This window comes from Ammospiza caudacuta, chromosome 4, assembly GCF_027887145.1.
Source record: "Ammospiza caudacuta isolate bAmmCau1 chromosome 4, bAmmCau1.pri, whole genome shotgun sequence".
NCBI classification, from domain to species: domain Eukaryota; kingdom Metazoa; phylum Chordata; class Aves; order Passeriformes; family Passerellidae; genus Ammospiza; species Ammospiza caudacuta.
This window is the reverse complement of record NC_080596.1, coordinates 34545248-34569895: the sequence shown is the minus strand read 5'-3', so window position 1 is coordinate 34569895 and position 24648 is coordinate 34545248. Positions and strand designations below refer to the sequence as shown.

Below are 24648 nucleotides of genomic sequence, written 5' to 3'. Positions count from 1 at the left end.
GCATAGGATCAGAAAGGCTGGAAAAGACCTCCAAGATCCTTGAGTCCAACCATTAACTCAGTACTGCTGAGTCCACCACTCAGCTATGTCCCTAAACACTCATCTGTGTGTTTTTTTAATACTGTTTCACTCTTTGAACTTCCCCCTCCACTGATTGACTGGGCTGCCAGCAACATCTCCCCCAAGACATGGGAATGTCAGAGCTTTTTATTAGAGGTGCCATTTAGGAGCTATGCTTTTAGAAACATAGTGGTGGTATAGATAGCTTCTTTAAAAAGGCTTTTCCTTGAAATGGGAGGGCAAGATCCAAGTTCTGGGGAAAGGAGCTGGGACCAAGGAAAAAAGTCTGGGACAGCTCCAAAGATCTGATCTTTCATCTGATCTAGGGTACTCCAAAACCACTTATGGCAGGCTGCCTGCAGTACTTGAAAGCCAGAAGCCTGATGATCTTCTGATATGAATTAGAAATAGGTAACGTCAATAAATGTCTGTGAAAATCCAGACAAAATTTGTAAAGCCATTTTTTGGCCAGTGAGAAGAAAACATCCCCATGCGTGGGAGATGCTCATGCAGCAGCCCTTGCTCATCCATGCAGAAACTTACTGAGGCAGATTGTTCTGTTCTGTCCTGCTCTGCAGCTTGGTCCAACACAGTGTGTGACTTCTGGCTTGAGTCATAGCACAAAGAAAGTGAGTTTTGTTTCCAGGGTGCAACTCCCTTGTGGGAAATTCTTTTATTGTTTGATGGAGAACAACAACGTCTCTGCAGAATTTTTACCCTGTTCCATAGAATTTTGATCAAAATTCTGTGAAGTGAGGTGTTGCAGATTTTTTCACAAGAAATTTGCATGGACTCTTGTTCAACTCAGAAATCCTTTGAGAATCATGTGTCCTTTTGTCCTACAGTATGTATGTGATAAAACACAGATGCCACCAGCTGTCCTAAAAAGAGTGAAAATGTCCTCCCAAATGGAACATGAACAGTAACATGCAGGCACAGGCTAATTTGCTACTAATGTGTGTCAGTGCTAAGGCTTCTGTCAAACAATTAGCTTCCCTCAAACGGAAAGGCTGTAAAAATATTATGAGCATTTCAAATTTGTAAATGTAACAACTTTGTGGGGTTTTGGAGAGCTTAATTCTTACTATGAAAAGCACTAACTGACCAAATAAAGAAATATTATGTATTTTTTCATATTCCTTTGTTTTATGGTATTCTATGGTTTGCTACAGGGATTTTTGCTTTCAGCTGCAGTGTTAGGAAATTGTTAGTCAATAAAAGAAAAATATTCTGTTTGTATTTTAGAAAATCCCATTTGGACTGTCCCAGAAGTTAATAAAAGATCTGGGTAGATTTTGGATGCTTATTTTAGTAAACCAGAATTCTCACTGTGAATGAATTTCATTTGCTTTTGTCTCTGAGGGGTGAGGTATAGCTGGCCATTAAAATTCACTGACTTTTGAGCAGGGTGTTGCCCATGTAATCTGATCCTGCTGTTAGGAAAATTAATCCACAAACATCAGAGGTTTATGTCCAAGAAGGAGACAGAGGAATCCTTTTACTTTGTTCAAAAAAAGGGAGAAGCCATGAGGCATTGCCCTGAGGTCTCTCAGATTTTTGGAGGACACAGCCTCCTTTTTATCCCAATTTCCCAGCCACATTTTCCTTCTCTCTTTCCCCATTGTCTGAGGTACTTGAGAGGTACAGACTTCCCCATATGCCTAATACCGAAGATTCCCCTCTAAAGTACAACCTCCCCTTTTAATTTTTAATTCTTGTGGAATCTAGGGGATTTTATTCCCCATCGTTTCTTTCATCTTTCAATGTCTAATTTCATTTATCAGCAAACCTAAAGTTCATTTGTAAAAGCAAATATCTTTTTCCATTCATCAATCAGTGTAATCCTTCCCATAGTTTCTTTTATCTCCCGGTGCTAGTTTTATCTACCAGCAGACCCAGAGATGGTTTGTAAAGACAAATCTGCTATTACTCTCACTGGCTATGTTCACTTCAAGTGAATGAATGAAGATTTCTATTGATACTTTTCCTTTTTGATTATGACTGCTTTGCAACGTGGAAGCTGTAAGAGCCACCCTGGTAAGAAGTGTTGCTGTCAAGAATGTTCTGCTACATTCAGAAGCTGTGGTGCATGTCAGCAAAGCTACAAGGAAGCACCAAAATTAAGGTTCACAGTTCTCTGATAGTGAAGCTACAGTATGATCCAGTAAGAATAATAACTATGTACTATCACAGATTAATTTTGTGACTTTGTTTTCCTTTCCCTCCAGCCCTGCTGCCACAGCAGTGATATCATTGGCATTTGGACGCTACATCTTGGAGCCTTTCTTTATGCAGTGTGAAATCCCAGAACTTGCGATTAAACTTATCACAGCTGTTGGCATCAGTAAGTGTCCCATTTTAGGTTGGGGGGGGGGGGGGGTAAAGATTATATAAATTAAAAAAAAATATATAGCACACTGAGCAGGTTGTTGTTTGGTGTAAATCATTAATTACTGTGCATCCAATGCCAGGGACACCTGTGTGACATTTTGCCTGGGTGTGTGTGTTTGTGAACAAACGCAGGAGCAAAAAGAACAGCAGACTTTATCAATGGCTGGGAAAATCTATTATCAAGGCTGATTCTGTTGCCACTTGAATTTATGGCCAAATTTTCATTATTTTTGTAGAAGCAATTTCAGTCCCTAGGAGACGGCGAGGCAGTGCCAGAGATATGGAAGAATGATTACCTTCTTTAAGTGCTTTGCTCTACCTTGGTTTTAGGAGGCAACTGAATGCCAAATATGATGTCATGAAGAAATGTAGTTCTCTTGAGTGTAGACAGCAACATGAGGTCATCTTCCCCAGTCCCACTCTTTCCATCCTGGCAATAATCCTTGTTGAGGCACTTGTGGTTCAGAAAGCAGGAACTGAATTCTGAGAGCAGAACATACGGCCTGGTGCATGGTTGTTGCTGACTTGTTGTCCTACACTTGCTAACTCTGTAGTTAGTGTAAAAGGGATCATTTAGGGTCACAGAAAGCCAATATTTGCAGTAGAAAGAGGGGGCACTACCCTGAGACTAGAGGCCTTACAGTGTACCTGGGCTAGTGTGGAGGATGCATGCAATGGGAGGGCACAAAAAATGATGGGACTGGGACTCTGGAGCTTGTAGCATTAGAGGCTTGTTTCCAGGTCTGCCTGGTCACAGGTGAGAATGCTCCTTGTGGGCACACATTGGAATTCAGCTGTGCTGGGAGGGAGTGCAGAGTAGACCTGAGTAATTAGTCACAGGTTGTTCCTTTAAATTTGCTCAGTGCACATATCAGAAACAAAAAGACTGGAAAAAGGAATTAAGACATGCAAAATGATCAAAGGCCCACAGGAGACCCCTTCAGTTTTGCACAATAATAGGTTCAGATGACTTTTTTTCTTGGGGGCAAGGAGTTCAATTGACATTTAAATTTCCAGTCTCCAGGTTACTGTGGCTTTTTGTGGGAGCTCTGTCCGTAGGATTTCCTTTCTGCTGGAAGTGTTAAAATATCAGTATGTGACTGCATTCCTTTCCAACTTAATTATGCACAAACTATAGGTTTCATAGGAATAATTGAATTAGGGGTTTGAATTTTGAGGTCAATTACTTTTTTCAGCTACATCTGTCTAAAACATTTCAGTGCAAGATAGGAGTGAAACAGATGTTCAGTAACATTAAGGTCACTGAGACAAAAGGAATATTAAGTGAGGACTCCATCAAAGCATTTTGTTAATTGCATGTGATTCAAGCACAATAGCTGAACAATTTGAAATATGTTTTTATTACTTTTAATTTAAGTGAAAATCTGTATGATAGGCCAGGGCTTGGCAAAATAATTGAACAAATAAGTAGCATTGCAGGGGAGGTGGAGTTAGGCTGAAATAATCACAGCCTAAAGAGACAGGGGAGGTCAGATGCTTCTGTTCAGAGTGGGTGTGTACAGCACAGTTAGGGTGAGCTGGCATTTCACTGAAAGAAGGGATTCTTGTAGAAAACTTGTAGTGGTGAATGGGATGATGCTGAGAAAAACAATGATGTGTCAGACTGGGGCTTCATTATTTGCAGTATGTTCTACAGTGGAGTTTCATTTGTAGTAGTTCGTAGAACTCATGCTGCAATTAATCTCAAGGATCCCAGAGTGTCTGAATGTTATCCTTGTGTGGTAAGAATCATGCTGTGGTGGTAATTGCTACAAATGTTTGGTGTTGGGCATGTAGGCAGAGTGACAGGTAAGATTAGGGTGCTGAGCTGAACAGACACTTTGGAGCTCTGGAGATCTTGTAATTCAATATAACGGTGCAAAAGGTAGTGTTTGTTTCCACTTCAAATTTTAAGTTAATCAGAAGGTGAGATGACATGCCTTTTTCTTACCCATGCCTGGTCCCTTTTCCTTCCTTGCCTGATGAGACAGCACAGATTGTGTATATGTCTTTATTGCATGGGGAAAGGCAGTGGGATGCACCACTGAACTCTGTCCTTGGCTCGAAGTTTTTCCTTGTCATTTCTCATTGTACTAGAAAGGAGAGGGAGAAATTTGAAAAATCTTCAGGTGATCCCCTGATCCCAAACACAATCAGTGTTATCTAAACAATTTCTTACAGATGTTTGTCAAAACTGGCCTTGAAATCTCCAGCATGAGAGTTTTTTAAACCCTCACTGGCATTGTAGCCCAGTTTTTTTGGTCCTTGTCACAGTACAGATTTTCTCTTTCCTTTTTTGTTTTTCTGCCCACCTGTATCTCCACTGATGCATCTGGAGCCTATTATTAAAAGGTTGACTGAGGTGGATGCAACCAGGATTATGCTGAGGAGTAACAAATACTATTGCTTCTCTACCAGCTGCCAAAAAATATTTCTTGTAGAGGGGCTGGAGCCATTCTGTGCCTCTTCAGTGAAAAAAGAAAGACAGAAAGACAGTGCAAAGGAGATGTAGATCAGATTAAAGTTAAAATGCAACTACTGGTCACAGTGACATTTAAAAAATCCCTTGTCCTGGCTTTATTATTTATTAGAAAAAGACATATGCTGGGCACAAAATTCCCCTCAAAATCACCTGTTCAGAGCAATCTTGAACAATCTGTAAAAACAAATTTTCTGTTCCACAATATGCTGCTTTCATTTTTAGTTGTCTTTATTATGGTTTATTTTCTTTTTACCATGACCAACCAACCAAAATGTCCAAACATTTCAATGTCTCTGTAGAGAGAAGGATGCTTGTGTGGAGTCTCTATTCAGATGCCACAGCTTTCTGAACCTCTGAGCAAAACCTTCCTGTTCTTTTCAAACTTATAAATCACTTAAATTCACTTGGTGTTTCTTAAGCAAGTCTTCACAAGGAGAAAAACCTAGATCAAATACTGGATATGCAGATCTCAATTTGTCAGTCTGCCATAAACTTTTTCTCAACTCAGTTAATTAACTGTATGTGAAAGAGGAGCAGATGTCTCAAAGATTTTTGTTACACTATACATTCATAGGCTCATAGAATGGTTTAGGTTGGAAAGGATGTTTAAGATCACCCTGTCATGGGAAGGGATATCTCCTACTAGATCAGGTTGCTCAAAGCCCCATCCAGCCTGGCCTTGAACTCTTCCAGAGACAGGATCTAATTGCTACAATTTTATGAAAATAAATGGCCAGCTAGAGGAGAGAGAAGCTGGATGTGCTCCTGCACAGGGAAGGACAGCTGAAAAAAATGCAGGGAGAAGATTAGCCCTTCTAACTCCCTGCTTTGTTCCAGCAGGCCAAAATAGCTCCAGGACACAAAGCAAAGGGAGGTTGTCAACCTTTGTTCTGATGCTGAAGGTAGTCTTTTTAGGAGAAAGAGTTTAAAACTCATTTACCTCTTGAAGTGAAAGTTGGTAAACTGCTCCATATTTGTTGCTTCTTCACATGAAGCAACATCCTGTCATCATGCCTATCATTGCAAAAAAGGCCCTATATTCATATATTGCTTTGTTTGTATCTATTAATTCTTTTCCTAATGGTAAACTTAAATATAATGGTAACAGGAAGGAATAAATTGGACTGTGCAAAAGGTATCAAACTCTTCTATCGATATGTAGCCTGAATAGGAACTGAGCCTTTTCCAAACTTTTCACATGGCCTCCATGTCAGGAAGCAGATAAACAGGTTTCAGCCATTAAAACCTGTGAGACTGAAAACCACTCACTAACTCTACCAACTCACATGAGTTCTTGCACTAATTCATACATATATTTTGGGCATTTTACACTGCAATAATATATAATTTCCCCTCTTTTTTTTTTTTTCTTTTGAGAAGTCTGCTAGCAAACTCAAATACCCCAAACTTTGGCTGTTAGAGCTAAAGTTATGCTTGAAAACTGTGGTTGGCTGTAGGTCTATCAGTGCTTGCTGGCAAATGCTCCAGTCCCAGGTTTTATTGGTGTCTAGGTGTGTCTATAATTAGATGCCTTTTTTCCCCTCATCATGGCAGATGTTGCAGATGCCACTCTCTACTGCTGACAGTCTTCAGACAAACAGTTTACATTAAAATGTCTCTTGGCTTGCAGGGATCTGCTCTGATATTCTCTTGCAGATATGCTCTGATAGGTGCTCTTTTGCTTCCTGTGACTTTTAATTGGCTCATTAGGGTCGGCAGATTGAGGGTATTTTTTGGCATTTTTTGAATGCCTTGACCCTAAAAGTGTGACAAGTTATGGGAAAGCATTTTCTTGGTCTCCTGCTGAGGCAATGGTACATATATTCTGAAAAGTAGGCCAGGATGTAATGCTCACTGCTGCTTCTCCCATTAGATTTTGTTATCTGTCTATAGCTGTGCCTGTGGAAGGGAAGAGATTGTAAAAAACATGCTTGGTGTTCCCATTGTGTTTGACTGTTCATGTACCCCATTTTGTTCTCCCTCCACACTACGCTTGGTTAGGATTCATCTTAGCAAGGTGTTTAGTTTAGGTAATCTCATGTGCTCCCCATACAGTGGGGAAAGAGGAGCTTCCTGAAGGTAAACTATCTCATGTGGGCAGCCACGCTCAATGCCTGACTTTTAGTTAGAAAAGTTAGACCTGAGTCCTCCTTTCACTTCCCCTTTTCTGAGAAACTGCTCCTTCTGATATTTGCTGTGATCTTTTATCAAAGTGTCTGCAATCAGCTTCTCTAAATATCTCCAATAGGCCCCATTCTGAAGAGAGGTGTAGACTAATGGCCATAGTCCCAGAATATAATGTCCTTCCTGAGCCCTGGCACAGCTGTCATCATCTTTTTTTGCTTTTTAGCAGCTTTCTTCATGACTCCACTTCCCCATTGCCTTTCACTACCCAGTTGCTCACACAATTAGTACTATGGTACTGGTGTAAGTCCCACATTTCTAGACAAGTGTCATGCACACAGAACCCTTAACACTGAATATTTTATTAAAAAATACTACTACTATTATTATTATTAGTCTACAATAAACAATAATGCATTTATATTATGTAGTATTATATGATAAAGAAGACTGTAAACTCCTACAGCCTAAAAAGTGCAATAAAATAAAATTTAAAACAAAAATGGCCTCAAATTTTCTAAGCATTTGTAAGCACTTAAGTCTCAGCTCTGCAGCCTGAATTACTACTATTGCAGTCCTTCAGCTCTGCACTTACTCTTGTGAAGGACTACCAAAGGACATTTTTATCAAGGGATTTTTTACAAGGGACTTATTTACAAATAAGGACACAGTGATGTGAACCTTTCAGCCAGGTTAATGTTAATTTCTTCTCAGTAGCTATTACAGGGCTGTGTTTTGGATTTGGAATGAGAATGGTGTTGGTAACAGAGTGATGTTTTGGTTTTTTGCTAAGTCCAGTTTACCCATAGTCAAGGATATTTTTCCCTGCCTCCATGTTCTGCCAGTGAGGAGGTTCACAAAAGAAACTGGGAGGGAGCATAGCCAGGACAGGTGATTACCAAATGCATATTCCACACCACAGAGCATCACACCTGGTATATAAACTGGGAGGATTTAAATGAAAACGCATCTGATCTGGGTTTGGGAATGGGGGTTCTGGCTCTGTTCAGTGGGTGGTGAGCAATTGTATTGGGCAGCACTTGCTTTTCTTCATTACTATTATTATTATTATTATTATTAATAATAATAATTATTATTATTAATAATAATTATTAATAATATTAATAATTATTATTATCCTTTGTGTTATTTCTGTATTTTACTTTGTTTTCAATTATTAAACTGTTCTTTTCTCAATCCACCAGTTTTACTTTGATTCTCCTCCTCATTCCAGTGGTGGATGCAGGGAGAAAGGGGGGAATTGAGCAAGCTGCTGCCAGGTTTAATTTCCATTTGGGCTTAAACCGTGACAACAGGATGAGGGGAAATGGCTTCATGCTGGAAAAGGGCTGGTTTAGATTAGATATATGGAAGAAATTTTTCTGATGTCCCTGGTAAGACACTGGCTCAGGCTGTCCAGAGAAGTTGTGGCTGACCCATTCCCGAAGTGTTCGAGGCCATGCCATCCAGAAACCTTCTCATATGTGTATCAGGAAGGTAAAACCAGTGCATCAGAAAACCTGGAGAAGCTCTCCCCATTCATGTTACCTACTCTGACCTGTGTGAGGTTGACAGACTGATTGCTGCAGTCAGCTTGAACTCTGAGTAAACTGGGTATCAAATTGCAGATTCTCTTACACAAAAAAACTCCTCCTTGGCATTTTCTTGTGCTCTGGTCCATGCCTGGGTTTGACTTCCTACAGAAGGAAAGTATTGTATCCTGAGTCTTCCAGGAAAATTAAAATAAGCTAGTGCTTGACTACGGCACTAGATTTTTCTAACTTAAGCATTTTTGGTCAAATGAATATTTTAAATATATTTTGCTTAAATAACAGTTGTTAGTCTTGTTGGTAATCAGGCCTCAGGGAAAGAAGGGGAAACTCAAAGAGCGCTAATATTAGTCAGCAACCTAAAGGAATCTTTCAAAATTTAAATGAGTCAAGATATGTCAGTGTAATATTGGAACAACAGAGTAATGAATCAGGCCCTGGGATTTTCTGTTGCCTGTCAAATATAGGTATACAAGGAAGTAATAAGCAAAAAAAAAAAAAAAAAAAAAAGAAGAAAAGAAAAGAAAAGTGATTGAAACATCATTGCATGTTTGGGTCTCAAGTGAAATGTTGCAAAGTCCAAGCAAATTTTTTTGTGACTTCAGAAGACTTCAGCTTTCAGCTCTGAAATATGGTGAGATACAAAACTGAGTAAAAATTTTGATCTCCAAGATCTTTTTCTGGTGAAAAAATTGTGTTAGGTGGTGTTGTGAGTATATATTGACTTGTAAATTGCTCATTGGAGAGTGGAACTGTATCTCCCAAATAAAAATTCTAGAGAAATACTTTTTTTTCTCCCTGCAATTTTTATTTTATTAAAAATATATGAAAAATACATTGGGATCCAGATTACATGGAATTTTTCCCCGGTTCCATTAAACTCAAATTACTTTCAGTTGAAATGAGAAGATTTTAAAATATTTTTTAACCTCGCTGGTGAAGAGAAACTGTATAAAATAAAAGACTTGAGATAAATCAGTGGGTTTTTTTTTTCCCAGAAAGCCTGTGCCATGCCAGATTTACAGTGCTAGCTCCTACAAATTAGCAAATTGTGCTTTTTGTGTCTTGAGATGTGTGATGTGGCTGATTTACACAAACTGCTGCTCTTGAGAGAGCTTGAGTTACAGGAGGATTGAAATGAGCTAATGAAGTAGCTCCACATGAAAGAGAGAGAGGAACATGTTTGACCATGCTTACCTGGAGCAGCAGGGGAAAGAGATTTTTCGTCTAGTAAAATGGCTCCCATCTTCCATTCTTTAGGGAAATTTTTGTTTTTAATCTCTAAACTCCTTCTGTTTAAGTAATCTAGAATAAGTGGCACTAAAATAACAAGACCTGCCCTCCTCCTGTCAATCAGTGCTGTAGGAAATGCTAGAGGATGCTGTCCCTGACCCAGAAGGAGATGCAAGCTGACCAGGCAGGATGTAAATACCCTTTTCACTGATCTCTCCACATGCTGGAGAGCTGCAGACCTGGGCTTTGTTTTCAAGAAGTAAAAGCTCTCTGTTTCTTTACTGATTCCTAGCAAAGGTGGGTACAGTACTTACACTCTGGCCCTCCTGCTTCTCTGGTAGTACAGCAAAAAGGGGGGAGAACATGGAAAAGAGGACCAGAGGTAAAGCAGCTGGTTTACCACACACAAACAAATTTATGTGTGGCCTAAGTGAGGGTGAGAAAGTTCAATATGGTTATTAATTGTTATTGTTTATGAAAAATACAAATCTCTACTGAAAGCAGCGCTGACAAAGAAATCTGGAATGACAAGAGTTGGGCAATTAATTTCTTTCATCTCAAGAAGTGTCCTGGCAGCCTGTTGTCTACCAGCAGCTGACAATTCTGGGTCAATGAAGCTGCAGTTTGGTGTGGAGGATGTCAGGCAGAGAAGGGATGGAAGGATGGTCAGTGCAGTGGGTGAGGCACAGGGGCTCAGCTCAAGCCTTTGTTGCAGTACCTCGAAGGGGGATCGGAGAAGAGGGAGGACAAGAGCTGGAGAGGGTTATCAGGGTGTACTTCCTTTAATGCATCAGGATCTGTTGTTTGTGTGACCTCTCTGCTGGCAAAGAATTTTGTGACAATTATTTCTTTCTGACTTTTCTTCTTCCCCCTCACAGCACTGGTGATGGTCCTGAATAGCACAAGTGTCAGCTGGAGCGCCCGCATTCAGATGTTCCTTACCTTTTGTAAGCTTGTAGCAATTCTGATAATTATAGTCCCTGGAGTTATCCAGCTAATTAAAGGTATGAAATGAAAAGTAAATGCTTTTAAAGAGCTTTTATCTTTACACTCAGCAGTCTTTCCCCACCTGCCTCCACCACATAATGCTTATAGCAGCAAAATCTCTTAATTAGTCTGTGCTTGCTTAACTGAGGCTCTGTACTGTCATGTCTTTGATAAGAAGTGGAACTAACACTGGGATGAAATGGTATTTCCTTCAGCATGCCAATGAGACTATTCCAATCAGACTTGCTTTTCCAAGGAGCAAATGGACTGCTTTTCTTCTGGAATCTGTCTTTGGCCTGAACTTTGTGAAAGGGGCAGAGTGGGATTTAAAGGCAGGTAGATACACATGCACCTCCCCAGAGCACATGCCTAGCCCAGGCAGGATGGCTGCTCTGGCTGCGCTAGTCCCTAGTCATGGTACATGTGTGTGTGTGGTGCTAGAGGGGGCTCCCCATTCACAGAACCACACAATCACACGGTGGTGTGGGTTGGAAGGGACCTTAAAGATCATCTAGTTCAAACCCTCTGCCATGGCAGAGATGTCTTCCACCGGGCCATGTGTTTCAAAGGCCCATCCAAAGCCTTGAACACTTTCAGAGCATCCTGGATTGCTTCTCTGGACAATCTATTCCAGTGCCTCATCACTGTCACTGGGCAGATTTTTTCCTAACACGTAATCTAAACCTGCCCTCTGTCAGTTTATAGCTATTTCCCCTTTTCCTGTCACTACATGTCCTTGTAAAGGCCCTCTTTTCACTGACAGGTGCTCAGCTACCTGTAGAGACTTTCCCATCCCAGCCCTCTGAGCAGCAGGTGTGAGATGGTGACAAGCCCCAGGTCACCCTCCCTCAAGAACCACAGAGAGCGCCAGCAGCCATGCAGCGCACAGGGGCAGAGCAAGGAGCCCTCTTGAGTGTGTTGGTGGCAGATTTTATCCAACAAAACTGTCACAGTTTTGGGCTATGTCCCACCCAAGTGAAGAGCGCAGTGTTAGTCTGTGCAGTGAGCTCAGTTTCTCAGGGACAGGAGGCTCTCTGTGGTTAACATAGACTCTGAAATAAAAGTTTTCCTGTGTGGCACTCTGCTGATTCACTATTTTTGTTTTCTTGTTTTTCACTTTCTTTCTGGCACTTGCAATGTCGTTGCGTCTCTGTATTTGTATGGGTTTAGAGCAAATTTGGGGAAGAATTTCTTAAAGGACTTCTGGTGGGAAAAGCAGGTCTAATCGGCCCCTCCCCGCAACTGGTCCGGGAGGAAAAAATACTTCTTTGGAGAAAGGTGGAAAAAACCTGTTTATTAAACAATAAAACTAAAACAATATCAAACAATGAGACTTCTTGCTAATCTAAAAGAGATGACAAACTGAGAAAACCCCGTCCCCGGGTTGCAGCTCACTCAGTCTCTGGTCAGTCCCTCAGTGCTGGCAATGTCGCAGGCCAGGCCCAGCCCGGTGGGCCTCAGCTGCAGCTGCCGGTGCTCCCCTGGGTGTTCAGACCAGAGCAGTTTCAAGAGGTCCAAAGAAAAGGGAAAAAAACACAGTCCAGGGAACTTCTTTGCCTCAGCTAGCTAACACTAACTAAAAAGCAAAAGAAGAACTCTGTCCTGCTGTCTGTCCACAGACTACAATAGTCCAGGAGGAGGAATGTGGGGCGTGAGAGCAGTGTCTGGAGGAAAAAAACCTGCACTTCTCTCCCCCCTTCACTCCTTGCAATAAGTCTTAAAGGTGCAAAACTTACTATTCAGCATAAACAGAACAAGACGATTGGGGGTAAAAGCACCATACAGCCAACCCAGGACAGTCTCGCACGTGACATATGAAATGTGTAAAATTTCTCTCTGTTCCCATCCACCCCACTTTTTCTAGACCTTTGGAGCAGGTCAAACCTGCTCCAACCCTTGGGGGTTGTTGCCCTGATGTAGCTCAGCTAAGTGTCCCTGATTCTCCACTGGGACCTTCTTCTGGCCACAGTTCCTCCCTTAACCAAAAAGTCTCTGCTTCAACAGGGATTTTGACTGAAGGCTTAGTAAAACCAGACCAAAGGTAGAGGATTTGACTCATTGCTAATTTAAATCTGAATTAATTAAGTTTCTTCCTGCTCCATATTTGTGGAGGATCATTGCTTCTCAGGAAATTTGGGATATGGTAGGGACATTTTACAAACCATAAAGCGCTTTGTAAATGAATGAGAGCATAACAAAAGTGTTCCACATTTGCATTTATAGATATATAGATAATTCTTACTTGATGTAATATTAATACAGTATTGATTATCGTGGTTGGGGGTTACTAAACTCATTTTTCAATGGTAGAAATTTCTAGAATTTTGGGTTTATTTATCTTATAAATGTTTCTTCTGAATGAAACGCCAGCAAAGTGCCTTCTGATTAAAATGTTGAACAAGTGAAATTTTCCACATAAAAAACTACTGAGCTCATTCTGCTCTTTCATGTTGATGTAAGTCACTGCTGGAAATGACAGAGCAGTGAGTGTCATCAAGCTCAGCATGCTTTGAAATAAACTAATAGGTCAAATTCTCCTATTGCATGAATACAGATTCCACAAAGCCTTTTACAATTGCTGGCAGATTATGGCTGTGAGGGTTGGGTCAGAATTTAAGGTCAAGGGGCAGAACTTCATGTCAGTGAACTGTTGGGTGATTAAATGATGTTAAATAAATGTTCCATGATGTGTTATATAATATATTTTTTTTTTTGACTAGTTATGACCAAAGAGCTCATTTTTCAACATTTTTGTTGTTGATTTTGCAGGAGAAACACAGCACTTTAAAAATGCCTTTGCAGGGAATGATGCCAGTGTTATGGGATTACCACTTGCTTTCTATTCAGGAATGTATGCCTATTCAGGCTGGTAAGTGGATGAAACTTATTTGTGTTTGTCCTGAAAAAACCCCACTAATGTGCTTTAACAAAGCTATTTATTTATATGAAGCAATGAGTCACACATTCTACATCTTTTGCCAAGCTACATCATACAGCTAGGGTAGTTGTCATCACTTTTCCATATGCTCAGTGGTGATTGTGCAAGCAGCTCTGGAAGGGAAAGATTTTTCTTTTTCAGTGTATAATATATAAACATGCACTGACCACCACAATAATCACACCACAAGAAAGGAATATTCTTCATTTTTTCATTAAATATTTTAATAAAAGGATAAAAGTACAAATGAAGCTTTAAATTTTTTGAAGAAATCAGTAATTTTATAAAAAACAAATCTATGATTCTGTTGCAAAATGGCCCTTAGCCTTGCTTTCTAAGAGCAGTATTTGACAAGTAAGAAACAATGAGATTGGTATGGGCCACAAAACAGAATAGAAATCTTTAGATTTTTAAACTTCTTGGTCTGAGAGATCTGGACCATACTTAAAAGAAGTGCAGCTGGCTTCCACAAAAGTCAGGTGCGATTGACTGTGAGCAAAGGTATGAGAATCTACCTTCAGGTATCCTGCTTAGAACTTTCAAGTCCTTTCTCTCTTTTCCCTCCAAAGTACACAGCAGCTGGTTTGAAAGGTGCTGCCCCTTCTGGAATCTGCCTTTACAATTTATTCATGCTCCTCGGGGCTCTGCATTGTGCAGCGCCAAAGGGCTTTAGCAGCAGCAGCCTGGGGGGAAGGAAGCAGCCTGCAGCGCACAGAGTGGGCTTATTTTGAGATAGCTTTGTCTGCAGGCCTTCCCTTTGCTCCCCATAGCCTCACAGGCAGCCAAGTCCTTTACCTTGCAAGATAAGGGGTTTATTTATTTAATATGAAAGGACAATGGGCCGGGCATTGGAGTTCTCTGCCCATCTGTAACTCCCCGGTTGCAGGAGCATTATAAATGTGCACACTGAAGTATGAACAGAACTTTATATACTAAATGGCAGCAGGGGAAGAAACCCAAGAGAGTCCAAAGCCTTTATCTGAGATAGACATGTAAGAAAAGAGCCTGGCATTTTGAAGCCTCAAAGAAATGGAATTGATTATGTGGAGATCTCTACTTTTTTCCCCCCTCTCTCCTATAACTGACTCTGTCTCTCATATCCATGCATGTGATGGTTTCTCACTTTTAAAATATTAACCTAAGTTTTTGTATGAAAGCAATTTAAAAAGCTCGTTATTATTATTCAGAATTTCTTTCCTGCAAAATGCTTAATCAAAAATACTGTTATTCTGTTGCTTCTTTCCCATTTTTCACATAACGGTTCAAAGCCTTGCAATAAAAATTATCTTTTTTTTCCCCTTTACACCTTCTGACTTTTATTTCAAGGTCCTTATTTGCTACTTATAAAAGAAATTAGCAGGAAAAAGACCTAATTTGGCTAGTTGTTCTTCCCTGCTGTCTATTTTCCTTTGTTATCAACTAAAATTCATCACCTCATCACGAGGAGCAGACCATTAAGTGGAGTGGCAATATGCTTGCACTATCAGTTTCATGGGGCTAAATCAATGCAATTAGCTGAATATGAAGGAGTGTTGGAAGTGTTGGTGATGTGTCCTGGGATGCAGGCAGAATTTTATGCATAGCTCACAAGACTGTTAAATTTTAGCTGTTAACTTTTAAAGATACAGCTTTGAAGAAAAGAAAAGCAGTATCTCTTCTGTGTGTGGGTTCATCCTGCCAAGAGCAAGTGTAGACTGTGGGGTATGTAAAATGTTGGCTGAAAAAGTGGAGAAAAGAATGCGAGGAAACATGCCTTTGCATCAATAAAAGAACTGATGCTGGGCTATCACAGAATGGTTTGGGTTGAAAGGGACCTTAAAGATAATTTTGTTCCAATCCCCCTGCCAAGGATAGGGACACTTCCCACCAGACCAGAGTGCTAAAAGCCCCATGCAACCTGACCTTGAACGCTTCCAGGGATGGGGCATCCACAGCTTCCTTGGGCAACCAGTTCCAGTGCTCCAGCACCCTCACTGGAAAGACTTTCCTCCATATATCTAACCTAAATCTACTTCTGTGCTCTATGTGCTAGAAAGTTTAAAAACAAGTACTGATGTTTTTGCACAAGGTGGCAAAGAATTTCTTGCGCAGTCACAAAATCACTATTTTTAAAGAGCCACGTTAACTTGTTCTGCTAACCCAGTTCTGCTCCAAGACTTGTGATGGGGCAAATCTCCCAGACTTCCGGCCAGCTTGGTCACCAGGGGTTTATTCACAGCAGCAGTGCTGGCTCAGGTGCCATTTGTCTTTCTGCACAAGATCAGAAGACCAGCATAGGTGCTGTACGGACTGCTCTGTTTGATTAGACAAGATCTGACTTCGGGCCTGTCTCTGAGCCAGGCACAACTGTGTTCCAGGCAGGCACAGACTGAGTGCTAATAAATGTAGAACAGAGGGTTCAGTGGCCTTGAGGCTTGTGGTTGCTTTGCATGCAGGGCTGTGCCTGGTGAGCAGCTCCTATGAATTCTCATACAGAGCTCTCCCTTGAATGCTGCTGGAATGTGATCAGAGTGCAGCCTGTACTGGATAAAAGGCAGCAAGCACAAATGGAATATAAAGCTTGAAGTGTGCATGTGTGTGCGTATGTATGGAATTAGGGTAAACCATTAACTGTGTAGTATGCTCAGGGGGGAAAAAAATTAATTACACACTGACTGTACATAGTCACTGTCTTTTTCTTCTCCTGCTTTGCTGTCTTTTCTGAGAATTCCCTTCCTGAGTGTGAGGATAAGGGAAGGTTAAATATCCCTCTCTCCTTAATCCAAACATGGGCCTGCAAAGCCTACTGTAATTAACAGCAGTGCTTAACTAAAATCATCTTCTTGATTCTTAGTGAGAGAAATACAGAATAAAAGTATAGGAATAAATCTTATCATACATTTTATAACTATTTTCTAGGTTTTACCTCAATTTTGTCACCGAAGAAGTGGAAAACCCTGAAAAGTACGTACTTAATGTTTTGCTTGACTTTTGAGAAATGATGTAAAAGTAGTGATCTTCAAAGTTCTGTATGCTGGTCAAGCTGCTTGCCTTCCAGCAGATTTGGTATCTATTTGAATTGCAACTGCTCGAAAATTTGCTATTTTTGGTCTGTTGTGACCTTATTATGTATTCTGCTTTTATCTGCACTGAAAGAGTGGCTGGTTTTGTGTATTCCAGGATTAAGTGGATCTGTCTCTAGGGCTCTGGTTCTCCCCCTCAGGATACAAGTAACTATCAGCGGCTCCTTTCAGTGGAAGCTACTGATACCCTGTCAGGGAAATCTTGCCCAAGAAACTTATCTGCTGCAATATTTGTCAGTTTTGCTGTGTATAAATATTAATTAAATACTTAGTTCTACTTGCTCTAGATGTCTCAGAAATGCAGGATCTTGAATACATGCCACAAAGCATCCAATCTAATTAAACTGAACAGGGGATATGGGTTTGAGCCGGTTTCCAGTCAGAGCTGAATACTCCCACATCACCTGCCTGTAAAACATGGAAAGTTGTCTTGTTAGGGAGAGTTTGATTTGTCCCATCTATTTGGGTAGATGTGTTTTGGTACATGGGCCAGTAATAAAAGGCTACTAACTTTTTCTAAAAGTTAAAGAAAATGTGCCTTTCCAGATCGATTTTCTTTCTTTGAGGAAAAGAAGCTATTTACTTGACAAAGAAATTAATGGCTAAATTTTCTTACATTTTTAAAATAAGATAGCTGGCTGGGTACCAAATTGCTTATTGTTTTAAAAGAACCCTCAGCACTGTGCACTTAGATAATATGAATCTGAGACATATAGGGAAAGAAAACCCCAAGCCATTGACTGGGAGCATCCAGAAGAGTTTTGTTAGTTTCTTCAAAGTCTGAACCAAATCTGGTGCTATTTCAGAGGCCTGAAATTATAAGAAAATGGATGATAAAACATGGGGCTGGCAGAAACACTGGCAGATTTCCATTGTTTCAGTGACTTTGGGACATGTTGTGTTTTAGCAGACTCTTTGATGTGATCTAGATATGTAGAGTGAGAATTGTGTGACCGGAATCTGAGACCAGGTAGAAAATACTGCATTAATATTTGTGAATAATCATTATGACAGATATCTATGTACAAATGAGTTTTTCACTAGTAATCTTCAGTTCTGATAAGATGCCATTTTAGGAGCTGTGGTTTAGTAAACATGACTCTGGATGTATTTAAAATGTGTAGATGTGGCACTTGGGGACATGGTTTAGTGACGGACTTGGCAGTGCTGGTTTCATGGTTAGACTCAGTGGTCTTAGAGTTCTTTTCAAACCTGAAGGCTTCTGTGCTTTTAAGGCATTTGTATCAGTGGAGAGCTGTTGCAGACATCTTTTATGAAAAATCCTTTCCTTAGGGTTTTTCCTCCTGAGAAGCTGGGAGGCCTCAGGAACAAAATGAAAACATTGATTATCTGCTGCTGTGGAATGCAACAGGTGCATCTGGGATTGGCCCATGTTGGATGTTTGTAATTAATGGCCAGTCACAGTCAGCTGGCTCAGACAGAGAGCCGAGCCACAAGCCTTTGTTATCATTCTTTCTTTTTCGATTCTTAGCCAGCCCTCTGATGAAGTCCTTTCTTCTATTCTTTTAGTATAGTTTTAATGTAATATATATCATAAAATAATAAATCAAGCCTTCTAAAACATGGAGTCAGATCCTCATCTCTTCCCTCATCTTCAGACCCCTGTGAACACTGTCACACCCACTATGTACTCTCAAGAAACAGGCTGAGTTTTTTCAATCAAAACCCTGAAAGCAGCTCATGCCTGAAGAGCACTTCCCTCTTCCCTCCCTAGGTAGAGCACTGCAGGATCAGTGCTGTAGTTCATCAAGAATTTTGGCAGCCTCCAGACGAGAAGATTAACACAAAAGTGTTTTCACATCACATGAACACTTTCAGAGCCCTGTCAAAGTCAGAGCCAGGTTGTGTCAGATGCTGGCCAAAGTGAATCCCACTTTAACAAAATTGTGCTCCATCCTCACTATGAGTAGATGATTGGCCTGAATTCTTCAAGTTGTGAAGATTAGGCTTGTGTTGGAAGAGAGAGAAAACATTGTTTCACTCTAAGGGGAGGGAAACTTAGACTCAAATTCCTTACTGACTTCAAGGCTGTCTGCCATCAAGTGGGCAACTTGAGAGAGATGTGAATTTATGGCTCTTGTTTTACTAAATAATTTTATTTATTTGGCAGTGCAGGTTTTTGTTGGTGTTGTTGAACTTAGGGAATATTTTTCATTTAGTGGACAAAAATAATAGAATTTCAAAGGATGTGGATTCTGAAAACATTTTACAGCATAGATTACTTTGCAGTTGCAGTTAAGCACAGCTGCTATTTGGCATAATCCTTTCTTTTGTCTCTCTATCTCTTCTCTTTTTTTTTTTTTTCCCATTTCTCCTTCACCCCCACCCCCCTGCCTTATTGAACCATTTCATTGGCAAATATTTCATTTTTGTTTGCAAAATAACTTTGGTCCAGCCCAGGCAATGTATCATTGTTTAAAAAATTACACAGTGCAAAGAACATATTATTGAGATGTATAGTGTTTATAAGTGTAGTCTCAGATTGATAAATCATGTCTTGTGCTGTTGAAAAACCAAGAAATGAATTGCTTTGCTATGACCTTGGTGTCTGAGATCAGTCAGTTTGTCTATTAGATTTTTCCACGTTCTTCTCACTTCATTTATTCCTTCTTTTCCAAAATACCAAGAAACAGTAGCTGTATAGCAAGCCACCCGAGCTTGATATCATCAGACATTTTATAAAATCAGGCTATCAAAATGTTTGAAAAAATCTATTTTTATACTGTTTTTAAATAATGTGAATGTCATGTCTAGCTAATGTGTGCCGCCCGTTCATTCTAATTATAGAGTCAACTTTGTGTCTATGAGGACTGAGTGAGAGAAATAAAATATTAGGGGTGTGTTCTTCAATCTGTCTGAGAATTACAGAGATGCAGATGGATGGGAGGGGAATGGTGGCTGAGATGCTACAACTCTTCCAGCTCCCCTGTTATTTGTGGCCGTCTGATTTTTGGCACTTCTCATTAAAATGCAGCCCCCTGCCAAAGTCAGTCAGAAACTTGAATTGCACTGTTGCTCATTGTCAATCTAACCACTGATTAGGGATCAGATTACCAGTAAGCAAAAGAGTAAAAAAATCTTTTCAGTGTTAATTGAGAGGTTGCAAACCTTTGATATTTCTGCCTCTCTGCTTCTTACATTTTTTGGTTGTTATTTTATAATTTAATGACAAGATTTACTCTGAAGAGGAATATTAATATCACTACTCTTAGACACTTGAAAGGTTTATCTGCTTGGAGCTTGACATCTTTCTTGTATCATTATATTCTGCTTATTCCTAAAAGATACATTTGACTCCAATTCATTTTCTTCATGTCATGCTACAATGCCAAATATTCAGTGCAGAAGTTATAGGATTACATTGTGATGTTTGACCTGAAGATAATGAAAAGAGACAAATGCTAATCTTTCCAGTATTTTGTAAAGCCCATTTGCTCATGTGAATCCATCAGATTACCTTAAAGGGAAAACCAGGTCTGTTAAGTGAGCATTTGCAGTTTTTCCTCTATATATTATTTATGTCTTGGTAGATTTTTTGCACTTGAATACTCATTCTTCATCATAATCCTAATTAGCCTCCCCCAGCTATTTCTGTGTCTCTTTAATAGAAGTTTTATACTTTCTAAATTTGACTATATCTAACAGCATTGCAATCTGCTTAAATTCTTCCAGTTATCTGGGAGGCACCTCAGATGAGGTGTCTGAACCTGGTGAATTCAACAACAATTTCTGCAGTTTATTTTTGCCCTCTGTAAGTGATAAAATTGTGTTTTCAGATCTAGAAAATCCTTTAATGGGAAGCTGAATCTGCCAAATAAAGAAAACAAACTAATTTACTAGCTCAAATCTGCTTTCAGGAAACCAAGCATGGGTTTTGCTATTTGTAAAATGTATGAAAAACATTTAATTAAGAATGTGATTCAGTAGTATTTGTGTGTGTTTGAGAGGGACAAATAGACAATTCCTAGCTCTCAGGGGAGCTGATTCACCAGCTGTTCTTAATAAAATGATCTTTCCTTTACTTTTGCTTTCTCACTAATCTTATTGGCTCCTTACTATGACTCACATCTTCAACTCATTAATTATTGTTTCTTTTAGAAATTACTAATAACTCATTTCTGAAACTAAGTATTTCAGTCTTGGATGCATGATTTCTGACATCTCAGTATGGGAACAAACTTTTCTCCTTTCATAAATTTATTTTATTCTTTTTAGTTGGAGGATGGTGCTCTTGCTGGAAGTTGGAAATTCTCTTATGAGCGGGACTCAACTATCCTGAGTTGCTTTGCCTTTTATTTATATTCTTTCTTCACTCTTAGTTCGGGAGATTTTAGACCAGGCTTCTCAGGGCCCCCTCCAACCTCGCCTTGGACACTCCTGAGTTCTGGCTCCAACATTTCCCTTCTTCACTCTTGCACTAGTTTGAAAGCAAATCAGTAAGAGACTCCACATCAGATCTACAATTTAATAGGAAAATGAAAATAAATGAAAAAAAAAAATGGCTTAACCTGACAGAGTGAGGATACAACCTGACACCCTGTGGGTCAGGGTGTTGGCAGCAGTCCCATTAAATGGTGGCTGCAGCCCTCCTGCAGTGCCAGGTGTGATTCTGTTGGAGCAGGGATCCTGTAGAAGGGTTTGGTCTTCCTCTGACCATCCAGTGGTGTTTATGTAGCTCTTGTCCTCCGGGAATCCAATAGATAAGGCTGTTTGTGGTGCTCCAAGTCTCAGATTATATGCAGTTAGGAATGCTTGGCTCCTCCCCCTGGGCGGAGCCTCTCACAATGGGATGGTGTAATTTTAAGAGTCATTCAGTGAAGCTTGATGGCCCATTAACAGAAGATATCCCCTGGAGTTATCAGGCATGAGTCATGGAAGAGATAAAGAACACTGCCCCACCTGATTTTAACAGGTGGTCATAGAATACATACTTTTGGTTACATCTTACACTGTAACCTAAGATTACCCTCCATCCCACCCCTCAGGAGATGTGCCATAAATGCCCTAATCTTGACAATCTGTTGGATCTGCTGACAAAATATGATTGAGTTTCATGTGATAGATGCAAATGATTCAAGGGTTGCAACTTGCTTGTGAACCCTAATTGGGTTCTGTCTGTGATAGGATTTGTTGGGGGTCACTGAATTCACAAAATATTTCCAACCAGAGTAAGAAGGAAAACTGTGATTTTAACTGTGTTACCAGCTTGAGGTAAAAATGGGGAAAGATTCAGAATGGAATTGGATGGTAACCCAAACTAAAGTCCAAGTAATTGGTTTCTTTCTTTTTTTGTTAACTTCAAATACATTGGACTGGATTTTTGGATTTGATAATGTGGGTTATCCTGTAGTCTTGTAGTGAAGACATTTCTTTGGCCCTGTAATTTTTGAGACTTTCAACATAGTAGCTACCATATATAATTAAGTGAGGATGCAGATCCAATCCTTCTGTTCTTGTTTTCCTTACTCTTGGCTGTTGAATGCAAATTCCTCCTGCCTCACCTGAGTGTCCCCTGCCCCACAGGTGCATGAGGCCTTACTTCACAGCAGCGCTGTGTCACAAGACAGAGGGAATAGAGACCACAGTGTGCTGTGCAGCCTGAGTCTGGAGGGACCCAGATGCATGCAGAAAACACAGCAAATCCCCAGCCCTGTCTTTGACAGATGCACCTTGCGTCTGAGCAGTGCTCTGAATTCACTGGGGCAGGAGAAGCGGGCAGCAGAGGGTCTGGGAAGATGACTCCCTGCATGAATTCACAGGGAGCAAAGGCTCCAGCAGCAGGGATAACAAAAGGGCTGCAGATTTCATCGGGCACTATTCCTCTTCCTTTCCTCTGACACAGGCAGGGGCAGCCACTGTGTGTGCCTGCTGCTTTCCAGAGGCTGCATGTTTTCCTAAGGCATTTAGTTAGGGATGCTGTTACAGTCTATGGTGTTCAGGGTGTGTATGTGACGCACATATTCAATAATTCAATACATATTATCAGATATTGTTATTTATTTTTCCTTTTCCCATGTGCAGTTATTTGCTTTTTTTCCCCCTACCCCATTTTTTTTGGGGTGCTTATGTCACTGTTGAATCCTGTGGTGAAATTCTACACCATAGGAGAGATGACCCTGGGGTGCTGCATCTTTGTCATTGGCAGCTGATTTCTAAACCCCAGTTTAGCATTTGAATTGGTTCAACTGTCTTCAGGTCTTTCTAACTTCTACTTCCTCTTTATTATCTTTCTGTTTTACGTAAAAGAAAAAAAAAAGAAAAAAGAAAAAAAAAGTGATGTTCTGTTTAGAAACTGCAGTGAAGAGCTACCTGTGGCAGGCTTTAAACTGATATGCCAGTCAATATGAGTAAATTAGAAAAGAGAGTGATGTAATCTATAGTGTCTGTAAAGATTTCAAAGATGTTCCTTGATCATTAATTAAGACAATAAGGATGTCTTATAAAACCGCAGTTGAGACGACTAATAATTCACTATTGAATGAAGCAAGGCAAGGTCACTTGTATAATTGCCTGTTCTAACATTTATATTCCTTGTGTAAAATATTCCTACTCACATAAAAGTCAAGCTGAAGGCTGTGTAAATATTCAGGATGAGGCAATGCAGTTTTCATACCTAAAGGTTTGTGCACAACAAACAAACACAGTAGTTGTCTTTTTCTATGTATTTGTTTGATTTTTATAAACTGAATTATTATCTCATACAAAGTTAACTTATAGCACACACCTGGCATGGGTTTTGGAGAAGAGTGAGTGGGAAAATGGCAGAATAAAAATGAGTGCTATAAATGCATGGTTAGCTACAGTATTGCTGCGCTGGGTTTTATCTGTGGATATGTGAGTTGAAATTAATAGCGCTACCTCTGCTCTTTTCCCCCTAATTGTCTGATAGAGAATCTGATTCTAACCTCTTTTATGTCTCAAAAATGTAATAAGGACACTGCCAAGACATTAGTCAGAAATCAGGAAGGTAGTCTGTGACAGTGTTCACAGGGGTCTTTGGATGAGGGAGAGACGAAGATCTGACTCCATGTTTCAGAAGGCTTGATTTATTATTTTGTGATTTATATTACATTAAAGCTGTACTAAAGAATAGAAGAAAGGATTTCATCAGAAGGCTGGCTAAGAATAGAAAAAGAAAGAATGATAACAAAGGCTTGTGGCTCGACAGAGAGTCCGAGCCAGCTGACTGTGATTGGCCATTAATTAGAAACCAACATGGGCCAATCCCAGATGCACCTGTTGCATTCTACAGCAGCAGATAATCAATGTTTGCATTTTGTTCCTGAGGCCCCCCAGCTTCTCAGGAAGAAAAATCCTAAGGAAAGGATTTTTCATAAAAGATGTCTGTGACAGTAGTCAGCTACCTGAAAAATCAAATCTATGCAGCAAGCATAGGTGGAGGATGGAAGGAAAAAGATGAATTGCAAGGGCAGAGAGTGTAATTCCATACTGCTATATCCCAGTGTAATTCCATACTGCTATATGCCAGGACACAGGGGCAGTAGTGGTTCTGCTCTGTGTGTGCTGTTGGGAGGGAATATGGTAAAGCAGGGTGGGAGCACGTGCTGTCCGAGGGATCGTCCTCCTCCTCTAAGGCAGATCTACATTAAGGCAATACTTCAGAAGCCATTGCTTTGATATGTTTGTTTCTGTCAGTGTAGACTCTGTGGCTTAAGATAAAAGAACCAACTTGAAATGAAAATGACTGGATAAATTCCTTCAGAATCCCGGAGACAACTAAAACTTTTTGAAGATTATTTGTTAGAACTATTTGATAGTTCTAAAAATGCATCATTGGGG

General features: G+C 40.1%; 1 protein-coding gene across 2 annotated transcripts in view; it reads left to right on the top strand.

Moving 5' to 3' along the window:
- The window catches only part of SLC7A11 (solute carrier family 7 member 11), a 58832-nt gene that overhangs the window by 4851 nt on the left and 29333 nt on the right, over positions 1 to 24648 (top strand). For both annotated transcript variants that reach the window (XM_058803123.1, XM_058803124.1), the window contains exons 3-6: positions 2289 to 2404; positions 10719 to 10844; positions 13597 to 13696; positions 16664 to 16708. In XM_058803123.1, coding sequence (XP_058659106.1) covers positions 2289 to 2404; positions 10719 to 10844; positions 13597 to 13696; positions 16664 to 16708 — 387 coding nt within the window. The remainder of the gene's footprint in view (positions 1 to 2288; positions 2405 to 10718; positions 10845 to 13596; positions 13697 to 16663; positions 16709 to 24648) is intronic.